At 42.4% G+C, this 15857-nt stretch overlaps 2 protein-coding genes across 10 annotated transcripts in view; both read right to left on the bottom strand.

Annotated features, from left to right (window-relative positions):
* The window catches only part of NIM1K (NIM1 serine/threonine protein kinase), a 62490-nt gene extending 58328 nt beyond the window's left edge, over positions 1-4162 (bottom strand). For both annotated transcript variants that reach the window (XM_053591353.1, XM_053591362.1), the window contains exon 1: positions 3937-4162. The gene's annotated coding sequence lies outside the window, so the exon portion shown is untranslated. The remainder of the gene's footprint in view (positions 1-3936) is intronic.
* Positions 4163-13751: 9589 nt separating this feature from the next.
* The window catches only part of ZNF131 (zinc finger protein 131), a 43045-nt gene continuing 40939 nt past the window's right edge, over positions 13752-15857 (bottom strand). For all 8 annotated transcript variants that reach the window (XM_053591284.1, XM_053591299.1, XM_053591277.1 and 5 more), the window contains one exon: positions 13752-15607. In XM_053591284.1, coding sequence (XP_053447259.1) covers positions 14921-15607 — 687 coding nt within the window. In that variant the 3' untranslated portion in view covers positions 13752-14920. The remainder of the gene's footprint in view (positions 15608-15857) is intronic.

Genomic DNA, 15857 nt, shown 5'->3' on the forward strand with positions numbered 1-15857 from the left:
CATGCGAAAGCATTTGAAGTGAAATTAGGCCTCCTCATCAAACAAGTGAAGGAGGAAAATTTCTGCCATCTCCCCACAACTCAAAATCTGTTAGCGGAAAATCCATTGGTTGCATTCCCAAACAAAACATGTGTAGATTCACTGGAAAAGTTACAAAAGGAGTTTCAAGTTAGATTTAAAGAGCTTCATCTCCATGAACAGGACATACAGCTTTTCCATAACCCATTTTCTATTGACATTGAACATGTGGATACGATTTACCAAATGGAACTGACTGAACTGCAGAATTGTGACTCTCTGAAAGACGCATTTAAGTCAAGCAGCCTTCCTAATTTCTATGCATCTCTCCCCTCTGAGACATATCCTAATCTCAGGACCATGCACTCAAAATGGCAACCATCTTTGGCAGCACTTACGTCTGTGAACAGACTTTTTCCAGAATGAAACATCTGAAATCTCCAACCAGATCTAGATTAACTGATGCACACTTGCATCACTTGTTATGACTAGCAGTGACAAATATGGAACAGGACATTGACCATCTCATTAGCCAAAAGCAGGCCCATAGTTCCCATTGAAATACTGGTAAGTTTGTTGATTTAACTTTACTTGTTCTCCATTTTAAATATTGTATTTGTTCCCATTTTGTTTTTTTACTTCAAAATAAGATATGTGCAGTGTGCATAGGAATTTGTTCATAGTTTTTTTTTTAAACTATAGTCCGGCCCTCCAACGGTCTGAGGGACAGTGAACTGGCCCCCTGTTTAAAAAGTTTGAGGACCCCTGCATTAACCTATTAGACAAAAAAAAAAATCTGGTTTTCTCTTTTTATTTTTATTTATTTATTTTTTGGAGACAGAGTTTCATTATGTCGCCCTCAGTAGAGTGCCGTGGCATCACAACTCAAAGCAACCTCAAACTCCAGGACTTAAGTGATTCTCTTGCCTTAGCCTCCCAGTAGCTGGGACTATAGGTGCCCACCACAACACCTGGCTATTTTTTTTGTTGCAGTTGGCCCCAGGCCAGGTTCAAACCTGCCAGCCTAGGTGTATGTTGCCGGCGCCGTAACCACTGTGCTACGGGCACCAAACCTGTTTCTCTCTTTTTAAAACTGTAAATCTGGCATGCACCTCTAGTCCAAGCTACTAGGGAAGCTGAGGTGGGAAGATTGCTAATGCTCAACCTGGGCAACAAAATGAGACCCCCTTCTCTAAAAGACTAAAACAAAACCCAAAAACACTATAATTGTGGAGGTCTTCAAATTTTTCAATCATATGCTATCAATGTGCAAAACTGATTTACACAGGCAGTGCCTGTGGCTCAAAGAAATAGGGCACCGGCCCCATATGCTGGAGGTGGCATGTTCAAACCCAGTCCCAGCCAAAAACAAAACAAAACAAACAGTCCCCCCCCCCCCGATTTATAGGATTCAAAGTTCAGAAATTGTGGATATGTAAAGAATTATGGTTCTTCAAAAACACCAACATTTGCTCATAAAAGTAATTTTATATTATTTTATTTATTTTTTTGAGACAAAGTTTCACTCTGTTGCCTGAGCTAGAGTGCTGTGGCATAAGCCTACCTTACTTATAGCAACCTCAAACTCCTGGGTTCAAGCCATCCTTTTGCCTCAGCCTCTCAGCTGTGACTACAGAAGCCTGCCACAACAGCTCGCTATTTTTCTGGTTTTGACAGAGACACAGTCTTACTCTTGCTTAGGCATGAGCTCAAGTGATCCTCTCACCTCAGCCTCCCAGGGTGATAAGATCACAGCTGTGAGCAAAGGAAGTATTTTAAATGGTACCACTGCTTGCCCCAAATTAAGTCTTCTTAACTAAAAACTTTAGGCTAAACTGAAAAAACAAAGGGCTCTATGGACTATCTGTAGTTTTTAGTGGGGAATTTAGATTTCATACAAACTTGCCTTTATTTTAAAAGCAGTTTAGTGTTTAGAAAAATACACGCACCTCAAACCAAATACCCAATCCACATTTTTTCTCCTAACACAGAAGGAGGCCTCTCTGAAGGTTTTTCCAGGCTCACCACTTAATAGTGGTCAAGCCAAAAATAAATCCATGAGGTTTTACTGGGCAAATTCAACAACATACCAAAAACACCAGTCCATGGAGAGCTGGACTCAGCTTTTTCCCCAATATCCTCTCCCATGCTCCCCGCCCACATTCTGCCATCTCCTAATTAGAAAGCTAATTAGGATTCCAAATTTAAACGCTGAATGGAGAGGGATATCTGGGCCCAGGCCAGGATTCCTGGATCATCTAATATTCTCCTCTGTCATCTGTTAGCGCAGTGAGCTGTGGGAAGAGAGCTGGGTAAAGATGGTTTGGGGCTATTTGACTTACTGGAGGGCTGTGTTTACTCTCATTTGTTTGAGAGGGAAGAATTGTGGCACAAATTGAAAACTCTGAAAAGATAAAATTAAAAAACAAAAACGTATCTTGGGATTTAGTACTGTAAGGAAAAAACCCAAGAACCTTTTTATGAGCTCAATTATTACCATGTTGACAAAAGGGGACAAAAGGAGTTCCCCTTGAGAACAGTTCCTGGATCTAGCCAGGCAGCCTCTCAATAGTGCAGGGCAACTTCTTCAGTTACCATGGCAACCAAAAATCAGAAGTGCTTTTGCAACACTAACAGAAACCATCTTTTGAAGTGCTTCCGTGAATCACATTGAATACTGATGATGCAAGCTTGTATGATACATATTTTTCAATCATTAAAAAAATCAAATGAATCAATCATATTCATTTCAGATTCCCATTTGAAATCTCAACTTAGGGTAAATTTTTTCATCTGGTTTTGTTTGTTTCCCTTTTGGATTCCCGTGGTCTCGTGTGCAAACGCGATTTGTTTAACTTCTAAATTTGTCTGAATTGCACGAGTGAGATCTTAGAATGTGATTCATTCTCTCTTATTTTGAAAAGGGATGAGGAATAGGGTGGGGGAGGGTAGGTAGACAGAGAACCCTCTTGTCTACTGTACTGGGAAGGAAGGAAACAGGGGACAGAAGGGGGCAAAGAGGGAGAGAAGGAGAAAGTGAGAGTTTTCTCTCTTCTGGGGAGTAGGAGGGAAAGAAGGAGGAGGGAGGACGAAGAGGAAGACGAGGAAGGGAGGGAAGGGGAAAAAAGTGCAGATAGCTGAATCTTTGCCGTCCCTATTAGAGCTAAGAGTACCATTATCAATTCCTTGACTTCTCCACGTGCCCAGAGGTGTCAGGCACACAGAAACTGATCAGAAATGACATTTTAAAGACCCAGTTGTGATCTTTTCCTGGTCGTATCGCACAGTCCTCGAGTTTCTAATACTATTCCGGGGAAGAGATATCCTGAAGAGGAAAAGAGGCTCTCCCTTACTTGGTGCAGTCTGTCAAAACAAGTACCGTTTTGGGGGGAGCGTTGTGCGGTGGGGCGTGATGGCGGGTTTCATCCCCCAGGGCCACAGCTGTTAGAAGTCTATTCTCTCCTCCGTCAGCCTCAGCGGGTGGAGAGGTCACGCAGGTCCTCGGCCCTTGTTAAAAACAACCCAGATCTGGTCTCGGTCCTCGGTCCCCGCGCGCCCAGCGTGCGCACAGCGAGGCGCTGAGCTGTCCCCCGGCTCCCGGACACGGGTGCCCACATCACACAGGAACGCGGTGCACTCACGCCACATGGACCCGGGCGCAGCAGTGACAGGGCAACACGAGCGCGGGCACGCCCTCGGCCCGGTGCTAACGCCCTCTCCCCCAGCGCGCTGCGGGCCCGGGCTGGGGACGCGCCCAGGAGCGCCTAACCTTCTCCTGACCCCCAGTCACCAGCGCGCCCCGCCGGGACTGTCGACCTTTTCCCTCGGACCGCAGGGATCAAAGCCTGGGCTGCAGCCTGGTCGAGGCAGGGCCGGCAGGGTTGGGAGCTGGCGGCGAGCCGCACGGCCCTCGCTTACCTCCGTGGCGGGGCCGGCTCGCGGGCTCTGCTGCGCGGCGCCCGGCCAGGCGCTTGGGGAGGTCTGCGCTGAGCGGGCGCGGGCCAAGCGTGGGTGTCCCGGCGTGAGGGCGGCGCGGTCGCGCCTGAGGCTCCCGGAGCTGTCAGTAGGGGCCAACCTGACAGCGCTCGGCCCAGGTTCGGTCCAAGGCGGGGGCGGGGGGACTGAGACTCCCCGCGGCGTTTCCTGAAAGGCCAATCCAGAGCCGGGGGCTGGCCTAGGCGAGGAGGCGACAGGGGGCTGTCGGGCGCAGGGACGCTGGCCTGGGCCTTGTGGGCTGGTTTCTATGGCAGCCAGGAGGGAGGGGCAGGAGGGAGGGAGGGGAGCGGCGCGGGGACACCCACGGCAGACACTCTGGGAAGGAGTTTAGGCCTGCGACAAAGAGAACCCCCTCCTAGAGAGTCCGGAGCGGCGACACAGCTGAAAGCAGGCTGACACAACTGCCGGGTGGCTGAGCTGCTCCAGCTCTTGAGCGAGGGTTTTCGTGTCCTTGGGAGACCGTGACCCAGTAATCCTCCCAACAGAAAGGGGGTTTCAGCACACCATCGTGACGGCTCCTCAGGGTGAGTCTGGTAGGCTTTAGGCTCTGCAAAAAGAAGGCTAATGTCACCCTCTGCCTGGATTCCTGGCACACATCAGGCTTGGCTCTCCTGGTACCACTTAGCCAGTAGCTTCCTAATCTGACCTCTCACAGCTATGACCCTCTGATTAATGATAGGTGTTAAATATTAGTTTTCTATTTTACATTCCAGGAGTGTGATGCACAGAATACTGAAGCATAGAAATTATTTATTGACATATAAGGTCCCCCCCGTTTTTTTTTTTTACCGAGCAAAAACGTGAGTTCAGAGAGGTCAGTTAACTTACCAAGAATCACACAGCTAGCTGGTTAAATAACAGAGCCAGGACTAGCTGCCCTAAGTCATAGTTCCAGGAGCATTCTTTCTACCTCTTCATTCTCCCCATCCTGTATTCATGATTGCCAGAGCAATATTCACAAGAGCAAAAGTGCTGAGGAGTAAAATAACACGTGCTTAAAATCCTTCAATGGTAGATATTAGGAAACTCCCAAATTCCTTTTTTTTTTTTTGCTATTTTCCAGGCACTGTAATAAATGCTTTTAGAGAGTAACTGATTAAATCCTCAGAATAAGCCATGAGTTAGTGTTATTGCCATCTTTGTTTTGTCAGATGAGGAAACTGACAAAACAAAAATGTTTTGAGGTTATGACTTGCTCAATATCACACAGCTATAGAATACTGGTGCTGGAGCTCTAACTCAGGCAGTCTGATGCCAGACTCAGTGCTGTTCTTTACTAACAGTACTTAATATGTGCTGCCTCTTTGTGTGATGATTAAAGGGGTCAGGAACAATAAGGGCTAGAAATAAAACCTTGGACAGCTCCAGGCACTGGCCATTGAGATTGACAAGAAAACCAGAAGAACCAGAAACATTGCTTCCTTGACTTATGAAAGTGGTTATCTCTTTTTGTAGGATAAGGGCTCTCTGTAAGAAAGGTTTGTTTTTAAAGGGAGGTCCTCCTCAAAAAGAAAGAATTTGTTAAAAAGAATACTCTTTAAAACAGTACATGTCGTCAGTCTGTTTTCTAAAACAATAAAATATAGGGCGAAACTACGTTTTTTTAAAGCTATGAAACACTCCTTGAATCCAGCAATGTGACAATATACAGGATAAAATTTCACTGAGAAATTGCTTAGAAACCAAGAGCCTCCAACCCCTAACCTGACACAGACGTTGTGGCAGAGATCCTCACACTCATGCCCCCCAGACACCACCTGTGGAACAAAGTTAATGTTAGATTCTAGTGGCTTATAAGCCTATCACAAAAAAGGAAAACTTAAAGCACCACTAGAAATCACTTGTGGAGTCTGCTGGCAGACTCCGTTCTAGGGGCTCCACCTGCACTTTCCTTCTATTTTAGTCTGATGCAGGGCTGCTTCCTTCAGATCAGAACCTTCCTTGATGTTTTCCCTTCCCTTGGAGTCCTGTCCACCTCTCTCCAGTCATGTAAGACTGTCTACACATTTAATCCCTTTCTCTAGAGAAAAAGTGTGTTTTTTTTTCCTTCTAGAAAGGGCCATTGGACATTAGACTGATTACAATGTAACAGAATACAGAAGTTTAGCATTCTTATTTTGAATGGCATGGAGGAAATATTTTCAACGTACTACGCAAAAACAAATCACAAAACAGAATAGTACAAAATTGTGATATGTAAGACTATAAGGAAATACACTAAATATTAGAAATGTTTTTTTTTTTTTTGTAGAGACAGAGTCTCATTGTACCACCCTCGGTAGAGTGCCGTGGCGTCACACGGCTCACAGCAACCTCCAGCTCTTGGGCTTACGTGATTCTCTTGCCTCAGCCTCCCGAGCAGCTGGGACTACAGGCGCCCGCCACAACGCCCGGCTATTTTTTTTTTGTTGTTGCAGTTTGGCTGGGGCTGGGTTCGAACCCTCCACCCTCGGTATATGGGGGCCGGCGCCCCACTCACTGAGCCACAGGCGCCGTCCAGAAATGTTTTTTTTTTTTGTAGAGACAGAGTCTCACTTTATGGCCCTGGGTAGAGTGCCATGGCCTCACACAGCTCACAGCAACCTCCATCTCCTGGGCTTAAGCGATTCTCTTGCCTCAGCCTCCCGAGTAGCTGGGACTACAGGCGCCCGCCACAACGCCCGGCTATTTTTTGGTTGCAGTTTGGCCGGGGCTGGGTTTGAACCCGCCACCCTCAGTATATGGGGCCGGCGCCTTACCGACTGAGCCACAGGCGCCGCCCTATTAGAAATGTTTTTTGTTACCTGATAGAATCACAGATGTTTTTAACGATCTTAATACTTTTCAGTGGGACTTTTATTTTTTTTTTGCATTCTCTAGAATGGGCATGTGTGTGAGAAAAATATTATTTTCCAAAATAATTGATGAAACTGTAAGACCTATAAAGATAGTGTAGGGAGTTCCATGGTTATTGGGAAGTCATTTCAATTTTATTTTCTAAAGCCTGCTCCCCTTTTTGGGTAAGGAAGATGTCAAATACATGCTTAGAAACAACAGATGATTCTAAATGCAGGAGGTATTTGGTCTATTTGGTCTGTGCTTTGGGAAACATTGATGGTGGATAATATTTCAGACTTTGGAGTCAGAGAGTTCTGCCACGTGCTAGCTCTATGACATTCTTTGATTTTAAGCATTTTTTAGCTTCAGCTTCCTCATCTATAATCTAGGGGTTGTTGTGAGAATTAGTGAGATAAAGGTTCTAGAGAATAGTAAACTAGATTTTCTTAACCCGGAGTCAATAAGCTTGGGATGGATGACGGAAGGATCCCTTACTGAAAGTATGGTTAAACTATGCTCCTTTCATCACATTCCCCAAGTAGTGGGGGCTCAAACATGGTTGAAATCCTCTCTCATAAGTGCTTGTACATTTGATGCTATTCAAGGGCATATATAAAAACATCCTACTCTCATTTTCTGGTCATTAAGTTACCGGGTACATTGCATCCCTACTGAAAGTAACCATTGCATTTATGAGACGGCTTCACCACTACTTCTTCCTTCTCCCCTCTTATAGGGATATTTGAAAAATGTTAGAAGAGAATACAGAGCAAATGTTTCCTAGGTCTGCACACTGCTGTAGAGTTGAATCTGCATCTCAAAATGACATAACTAGGCTTGGCGCCCGTAGCTCAGTAATTAGGGCGCCAGACACATGCACCAGGGCTTGTGGATTTGAACCCAGCCAGGGCCTGCTAAACAACAATGACAACAACAAACAAAAAATAGCTTGGCATTGTGGCGGGCACCTGTAGTTCCAGCTACTTGGGAGGCTGAGGCAAGAGAATCGCTTAAGCCCAAGAGTTTGAGTACCAAGGGCGACATAGTGAGACTCTGTCTCAAAACAAACAAAAAAACCATGACATAACTAGTTCCTAGAAAATTTGTTTTGTTTACCTTATTTAGGATCTGTGTGCTACCTAAATCTGAGAATTCATGTCTATCAATGATGCAGAAATAGTCTCAGATAATACCTTTAATATGACTCTGTCAAGGAGGGAGGTGGGAGAGGAGGACAGTCAGAGGAGAGGGGAGGAAGTAGGGGATTGGTGTGCTCCTACCTAATGGGCACAATGTAAGGGTATATGGCACACTTCCTGGGTGTGGGACACAACTACAATAGGTACTTTGCCTAACAAATGCAAACATTGTAACCTAATTGTATCCTCATATTAATCTGAAATAAAAAGAAATATGACTGTCTTAGTTTGGGCTGCTATTAACAAATTACTACAGATTGGATAGTTTAAACACCATTTATTTCTCACAGCTCTGGAGGTTGGAAGTCTGAGATCAGAGTGCCAGCCTGGTTGGCAGACTATCAACTTCTCATTGCATCTTCACATGGTAGAGAGGAGATTGAGAGTTTGAGTCTATTTTACTATATAAATGCATTATCCCATTCATGAGATTAGTTCCACCTTTATTAACTGATTATTTTATAAAGGCCCCAATTCCTTTTTTTTTTTTTTTTTTGTAGAGACAGAGTCTCACTTTATGGCCCTCCATAGAGTGCCATGGCCTCACACAGCTCACAGCAACCTCCAACTCCTGGGCTTAAGCGATTCTCTTGCCTCAGCCTCCCGAGTAGCTGGGACTACAGGCGCCCGCCACAGCGCACAGGTATTTATTTATTTATTTATTTTGGTTGCAGTTCAGCCGGGGCCGGTTGGAACCCACCACCCTCGGTATATGGGGCGGCGCCCTACTGATTGAGCCACAGGCGCCGCCCAGGCCCCAATTCCTTATACTGTCACATTAGGAATTAGGATTTCAATGTATGAATTTTGGGGGGACACATTTAGTGTCATAAATGTGGGGGTCATAAATGACCCCTTTTCAGTTTACATTTCTTTTCTTTTTTTTTTTTTTTTTTTGAGACAGTCTCATTTTATCACCTTTGGTGGAGTGCCAAGGCATAATAGCGCACAGCAACTTCAAACTCTTGGGGTCAAGCAATCCTGCCTCAGCCTCCCCAGTAGCTAGGACTACAGGTGCCTGCCATTCACTCTGGCTCAGGCAATCCATCCACCTCGGCCTCCCAGAGTGCTAGGATTACAGGTGTGAGCTGTTGCACCCAGCCAACAGTTTTACATTTTTTTCAGGAACTTCTATTGGACGTTATATATGTCAGATCTTTTCATTCTCTCTTTTATTTATCTATTTTTTTGAGACAGAGCCTCAAACTATCACCCTGGGTAGAGTGCTGTAGCATCACAGCTCACAGCAACCTCCAGATCCTGGGCTCAAGCAATTCTCCTGCCTCGGCCTCCCAAGTAGCAAGGAACTACAGGCACCTGCCACAGCGCCCCGCTATTTTTTTCTTTTTTGGTTGCAGCCGTCATTGTTGTTTGGCGGGCCCAGGCTGGATTTGAACCCGCCAGCTCGGGTGCATGTGGCTGGCACCTTAGCCGCTTGAGCCACAGGCGCCGAGCCTTTTCATTCCCTTATATCTTTTCTCATGTTCTCTAGATTTTTACCTTTTGTGCTATGTTCTGGTTAAGTTCTTCAGATCTATTCTGTATTTCACTAATTCTCTCTTGCATTGTATCTGACCAGCTGTTTAACCTGCACACTGATTTTACAAACCTTAAGAAAGCAAATGTAATAAACTAATCAAGAGGTAGAAGAGAGTGCCAATTTCAGCCTCTTTGACAGTAGGTCAATTGATAATTTAAAATGGAATCACTTATTTACAACAATTAGTATTTATCAACATCTTTTTCAAGTTTATAGGAACCTTTTAAGAAAGAATATTTCTGAGGTTTAGTAATTTATTCTGCTTTCCTTTTTATTTGTTAAATTCAAGCAAATTTAAAACAAAAGCATTAAAATTAGCATGATGATCCTTTTTTAAAAAAAGTTCTGTCTCTCCCACTTTCTCTCCTCCTCCCCTTCCTTCTCTCTCCCTCGTGATTAATGAGTGTTTGGTAGTTTTTTCTTATTATGCTAAACTTTTACTTTAGTAGATGTGATTTAATAACAGCAACAGAATGAAAAAAGAAGGTTGCAGATTACAGTGGCTGAGGGGCCACTGCCTTTCTCTGCCAGTCAGCTTAAATTTTATTGATATGTGTGGCATTTTTAGTTTTCCTCCATCATTTAGTCATTAATGTTCAACACTTAACTTTCTTCCTAAAGTTTATTTTTTGAGACAGAGTCTCACTGTCACCCTCGCTAGAGTGTCGTAGCATCACAGCTCACAGCAACCTCAAACTCTCCGGCTCAAGCGATTCTCCTGCCTCAGCCTCCCCAGGAGCTGGAACTACAGGCACCCACCACGATGCCGGGCTATTTTTAGAGAACCCCTAAATTCATGTAATCCACTCACCTCGGCCTCCCAAAGTGCTAGGATACAGGTGTGAGCCACAGCGCCTGGCCAGGTTTGATTGTTTTAATTCTTGTTGCTTCTTTGAATCCTTTATGACAAATTAGATAAGAGCTGCAGCACAGCTCAGGACATTCTACATAAAAAACACTTAGCCTAGGTCCCCCCTCCATGTAATTAACACAAACATCAGTGTTAACCTAATGAACTCAAAGCTATTAAGGTGTTTTGCATGTCAGTTATAAAACACTATTTCCAGCTCTGCGCCTGTAGCTCAAGCAGCTAAGGCGCCAGGCACATACACCAGAGCTGGCAGGTTCGAATCAGCCGGGGCCCGCCAAACAATGACAACTACAACCAAAAAATAGCTGGGCATTGTGGTGGGCGCCTGTAGTCCCAGCTACTTGGGAGGCTGAGGCAAGAGAATCGCTTAAGCCCAAAAGTTTGAGGTTGGGGTGTGCTATGACACCACAGCACTCTACCCGGGGCGACAGCTTGAGACTGTTGTAAAAAAAAACAAAAAACACTATTTCCATGTGAACGCCTTGATGACCATATGATCACTTGTTTAAAACAACTCACGTTAAAGTAAAAATGTGAATTAAAATCCACTTGATTGATGAAGACTACCTACATTTAGATCTCACTTTTTGGCTTATTAAGCTTACTGGCTTATTCAAAGTATAAAATAGGTGGTTAGCCCAGATTACAAAATTTCATGGACGTTCTAATCCGAAATCTTTAATTCCAAGTTGAAAGTAGTGAGAGAAACAATTACATTTCCGTTAAAGTACTCCTAAGCAGTACACGAGGATGGCAACCCTTTAAAACTAGTTCAGACAGGCCAGGTGTGGTCCTAACACTCTGGGAGGCTGAGGAGGGTAGATTGCCTGAACTCACAGGTTCAAGACCACCCTGAGCCAGAGCCAGACCTCATCTCTAAAAATAGCCAGCTGCTGTGGTGGATGCCTGTAGCACCAGCTACTTGGGAGGCTGAGGCAAGATAATCTTTTGAGCCTAAGAGTTTGAGGTTGATGCAAATTATGACACGGCAGCTCTCTACTGAGGTTGACAAAGTCAGACTGTCTCAAAATAAATAAAATCAGTTGAGACTATAAAAGCCTGGTTCAGTACATAGGTAAAATATTTCTAGCTTTTAAATGCATTGATATTAGGGTTCAGTTTTAGTTTTCCTTTCAATCTCAGGTGGTAGGTATGGTATAAGAAATGTTTGGTCTTCGTCCTGAGTTCCCAGCAGTTCCTAAAACCCTTGGAATTTCCTGATAGGATCTTTTGTTTTTCCTAAAATGCCCCTTTTGACCTAACCAGTTCATACCAAAGAGGTAATTAGAGGGCTACAACTACTGGCCTGAGACTTTCAGGGAGAGGAGAGGGGTTGAGAATTGAGTTTAATCACCAACAGCTAAGCATTTCATCAACCTAAGTCACGAAATTTTAGTAACAGAGCTTCTGAGTTGGTGAATGCAACGTGCTAGGAAGTGGCATGCCAGAGACATGGAAACTGTTGTCCTTCTCAGCATCCCTCCACTTTACCTTATCTGATTCTTCCACTTGGCTATTGTTCTACTGTATGCTTTATAAAACTTTAAGTAGGCTCAGCATTCACCCGCAGCACAGTGATTACAATAGCCACATACACTGAAGCTGGCGGGTTCAAACCCAGCCAGGGCCAGCTGAACAATGACAACTGCAACAAAAAAATAGCTGGGCATTGTGGCGGGCACCTGTAGTCCCATCAACTTGGGAGGCTGAGGCAAGAGAATAGCTTAAGCCTAAGAGTTTGAGGTTGCTATGAGCTGTGACACCACAGCACTCTACTGAAGGCGAAATAATGAGACTGTCTCAAAAACAAAAAACCCTGTAAATATAGTGCTGAGTTCTCTGAGTTATTCTAGTGCATTATCAAACAGGAGCGTTGGGGGTGGGGGCGTGTGGGCACCCCGAATTTACATACATGACTGGGGAGAAGTGAGAGTAGACCACTGACCTCGTTTGTAGCTGGTGCCTGACTGGGGGCAATCTATGGTACTGAGCACTTAAGTCTGTGATGTCACATTGGTGCTGGAGAATCACTGTGGGTAGAGTGGAGTAGTGGAGATAAAAGAGGTTCTCCTATCACATTCTCCAGTGTACTTGGAATTTATTTCTGTATAACACTGCACACTCTACTATCCAACTAACCATTATACTGTAGAGCTAAGTTAAAACCCCCAAAGATAATAAATAAAACTCCCATAGAAACAAAGTGGGAGAACACTGTAGGAACAAATATCCAATTGTTAGTAGTGGTTTTATGTTATATGTAAAGTGCTTTGCAAGCTACAAAGTGGCTTACAAAAAAAGGTTTTTTTTGGTAAGTGTGTAGTCTTGCTCTCCTTTTGCAATCAAATTGTCTAACATTCTGAGAACATTAATATTTCTATCTTTTGGAAAAAGGAAAATAAACTATCTGTTCCTCAAATCTGTCTTGTAAGGCTTTGCCACACATAAAAAACTCATATAATTTTAACATTTTGTTGTGCCCTTGCCTCTAATCTCTACCTGTGGTCAGAGTTCTTGAAAGAAACGTGTTTAAAAATAAACCTTGTTTCATACTTTGGTATAAGGGCATAGCATAAACTATTTTCAGCATTCAAAACTCAGCAGACGTTAACTATGAATTTACATATTTGAGACTACCATCTGTTAGGGTTTTCACCAGACATTAACCAGCAATTTACCTATTTAAAACTATTATCCGTTAGGGCTTAAAAAAAAAAAACAAAACATACAATTCAGGATCACAGGTACCCTAAAGAAAGCTGAAAATTTAATGTGATATACCTTAATTCTATTATCAGTATTTTCTTACTTCAAAAAAAAAGTATTGTATAAATAAGCTTTGCAATAGGTATCCAACTGCCAAAAAGAATAGGCTTAGAAGTATTTATAGTTATTTTGATCTTAAAAATACAACCCTCCTTATTCCTGTTGCATTTGTATCTGTGAGGTCGCCAATTGTGGCAAGCTATTATCTTCAGTATATTTGTAAATGTAGTACCATTTAACATTAGGATTGCCAAAGGGGGGTAATCATAGCAATCCTATCTAATAAGTGGAGAAAGAGTTTGTTTTAAGTAGGCTATACTAAAAGAAAAATTCCATAAGCCATTGTGTGCACCAACTACAAAGAATACTTTCTTTCATTTGAGCTGATTTGGGGTGGAGGGGATTGGAAGTGTGTATTGAGAATTTTGTATCTCAATTCATGAATTGGTCATGTTAACACAAATATGAAAAGAAATAAGAGTATCTCTGACCAGGTACCAACTTTCACACTGGTAATTAAAAAAAAAAAAAAGAGTCATAAATACATAATTTTAAAGTTTACTTTAAAAAGGTAAATATCTCCCAATCTTTAACAGGTAAAGAAAATAGCATATTGGTTTATTTATGTGGTTGTTCTATTTTATTTTCCAAATAATACTGATTAAAAATATTTACACACCTACTTTTAAGTCCACAGTTTAGCACTCTTATTTGTATGGCTTTAAAAGTTATAGCACAAGATCTTTTTACATTAAGGATAGGGGGGTCATTCAAAACAAAGCCTGATAATTATATACATGTTCTTCTCTGTACTTTATTTTAAATACATTAATTTTTAAATGATACGCATATCTTGTTTTTTCATCTGATGGTAAAATACTAGTGCAACTTTTCATCAAAATAAAAGTTTACCACAGATGTATATGAATTTTCCCAATTGAAAATGGCCTTTCAGCTGTCATTAAATGAACTTTTTCAACCTAAGTGAAAAAGTATTGGTCACTGTCATTATAAGCAAAAATAAATAAGATCATCTACATTGCTGCTTACAACACAAACTTTGAAAGACCAGAGATGATTTATAGAAATTTAGTTGGTTTTAAAAAGGCACATGGGTGTGGATTTTTTTTTTTTTTTTTTACATTCTAGAAATTTTGCCACCACCACTCTTTCTATTGAAGAGATGGCCATCTGTGACTATTGGGATAAACAAAAAATATCTGTTCAAACTAAAGAAAGCCAGAAGCCAAAATTCAACTGCACAGTAACAACGCACTTTTCTTCATGCAGCCTTGTGTTTCCTATATATTCAATTTTCTAACATGCATTAGAATACATAGTTTGTATTCTAATGATTTTATGTTTGAGTTTATAATATGGAAAAAATTTGAGGAATGACACGACCTGGGAAAGAAAAAAGAGAGAACCTTTACCACAATGAAAATAAATTCGTACCCAACTATGTAATAAGAATATAATCCATGTAAGTTTCCCGAAATATACTCCTCAAAGCTCCCCTTCATGTGTGGGAAAAATCCCTCCTCTGTGGCATTAAGAGAGGGGAGGAGAATCAGTTTGTTTTGATAAACGGATCAGCACAACAGGAAATAAGGTTTAACTTTGGTCCACTTGTCTGTTAGCTTTAAGGACAGTCACACTGACCTTAAACAGTTCAAAAGCCTAACATGTAAATTTAAAAATATATTCGTTATTTCATTCTAAAACTGGCATAACTGTTCTGTCCTCTTCCCCGGCTTTTTCAGCTTGGGAATCCACTGTTGGCCTGGTCTCTAAATCCTCAGCATTTTCCTGATCTTCCCTGGCAGCCTCAACAGTCTCTGCATGGGTAGGCTCTTTCTCCTCTTGGTTCATGATTTCTGGAGTCATGTGATCCAAGTCTGTGTCTAGAAGCTCAGTTTGTACTTCTACCGGCATTTGATTTACCCGTTCGACATGCAGCTCCTCCACATGTACTTCAGTACCTTCTTCAGTCTGAATTCGACCCACTTCTAGGTAACTCACTTGGACTTGCTCTGGAAGCTCACTTATATGTGAATCATGCACTTGGCTGTCCTGAAGCAGATCTGGATGGACTTGTTCCACAGTTACTTGTGCTGAATCTACCTGGACCTGAAGTAATGGTAACACATGCACCTTCCCAACTTGTTCTATAATAGTCATTGATGTCACAGGTTCAGTTTGCACACGTGTTTCTACTGAAAGAACTTCTTCAGTTACTAGACGCTCTGAAATATTGTGAGTATCACTGAGATGCCTCCTCAGTTCATTTCCTTGCATGAACCACAAATCACATAAAGTACAATGGTTGGGTTTATCTCCAGTGTGTATTACCAAGTGATCTTTGAACTGGTCCCAGCTGTTAAACACACTGTTACAGACCTGAAATAACCAAACAGACGACGTAAGTAATACTTATATTCAAACCGAACATGGATGCATTTATTATCTGTAAGGACAATGTTGAATAATTGTGAAAATGTTATGAACAAAGATTAACTATAATTTCAGAGTATCTTATTTAGGATATAATTTTTATTGACAGTGGTGTCTTGACATGGTATCTGTAATATAATCTATTCAAGCTATTTCATAATTTTTTTGTTTACTCGGTCTTTTAGCTGATAGAGGT

Source organism: Nycticebus coucang, chromosome 1 (assembly GCF_027406575.1).
Source record: "Nycticebus coucang isolate mNycCou1 chromosome 1, mNycCou1.pri, whole genome shotgun sequence".
NCBI lineage: Eukaryota > Metazoa > Chordata > Mammalia > Primates > Lorisidae > Nycticebus > Nycticebus coucang.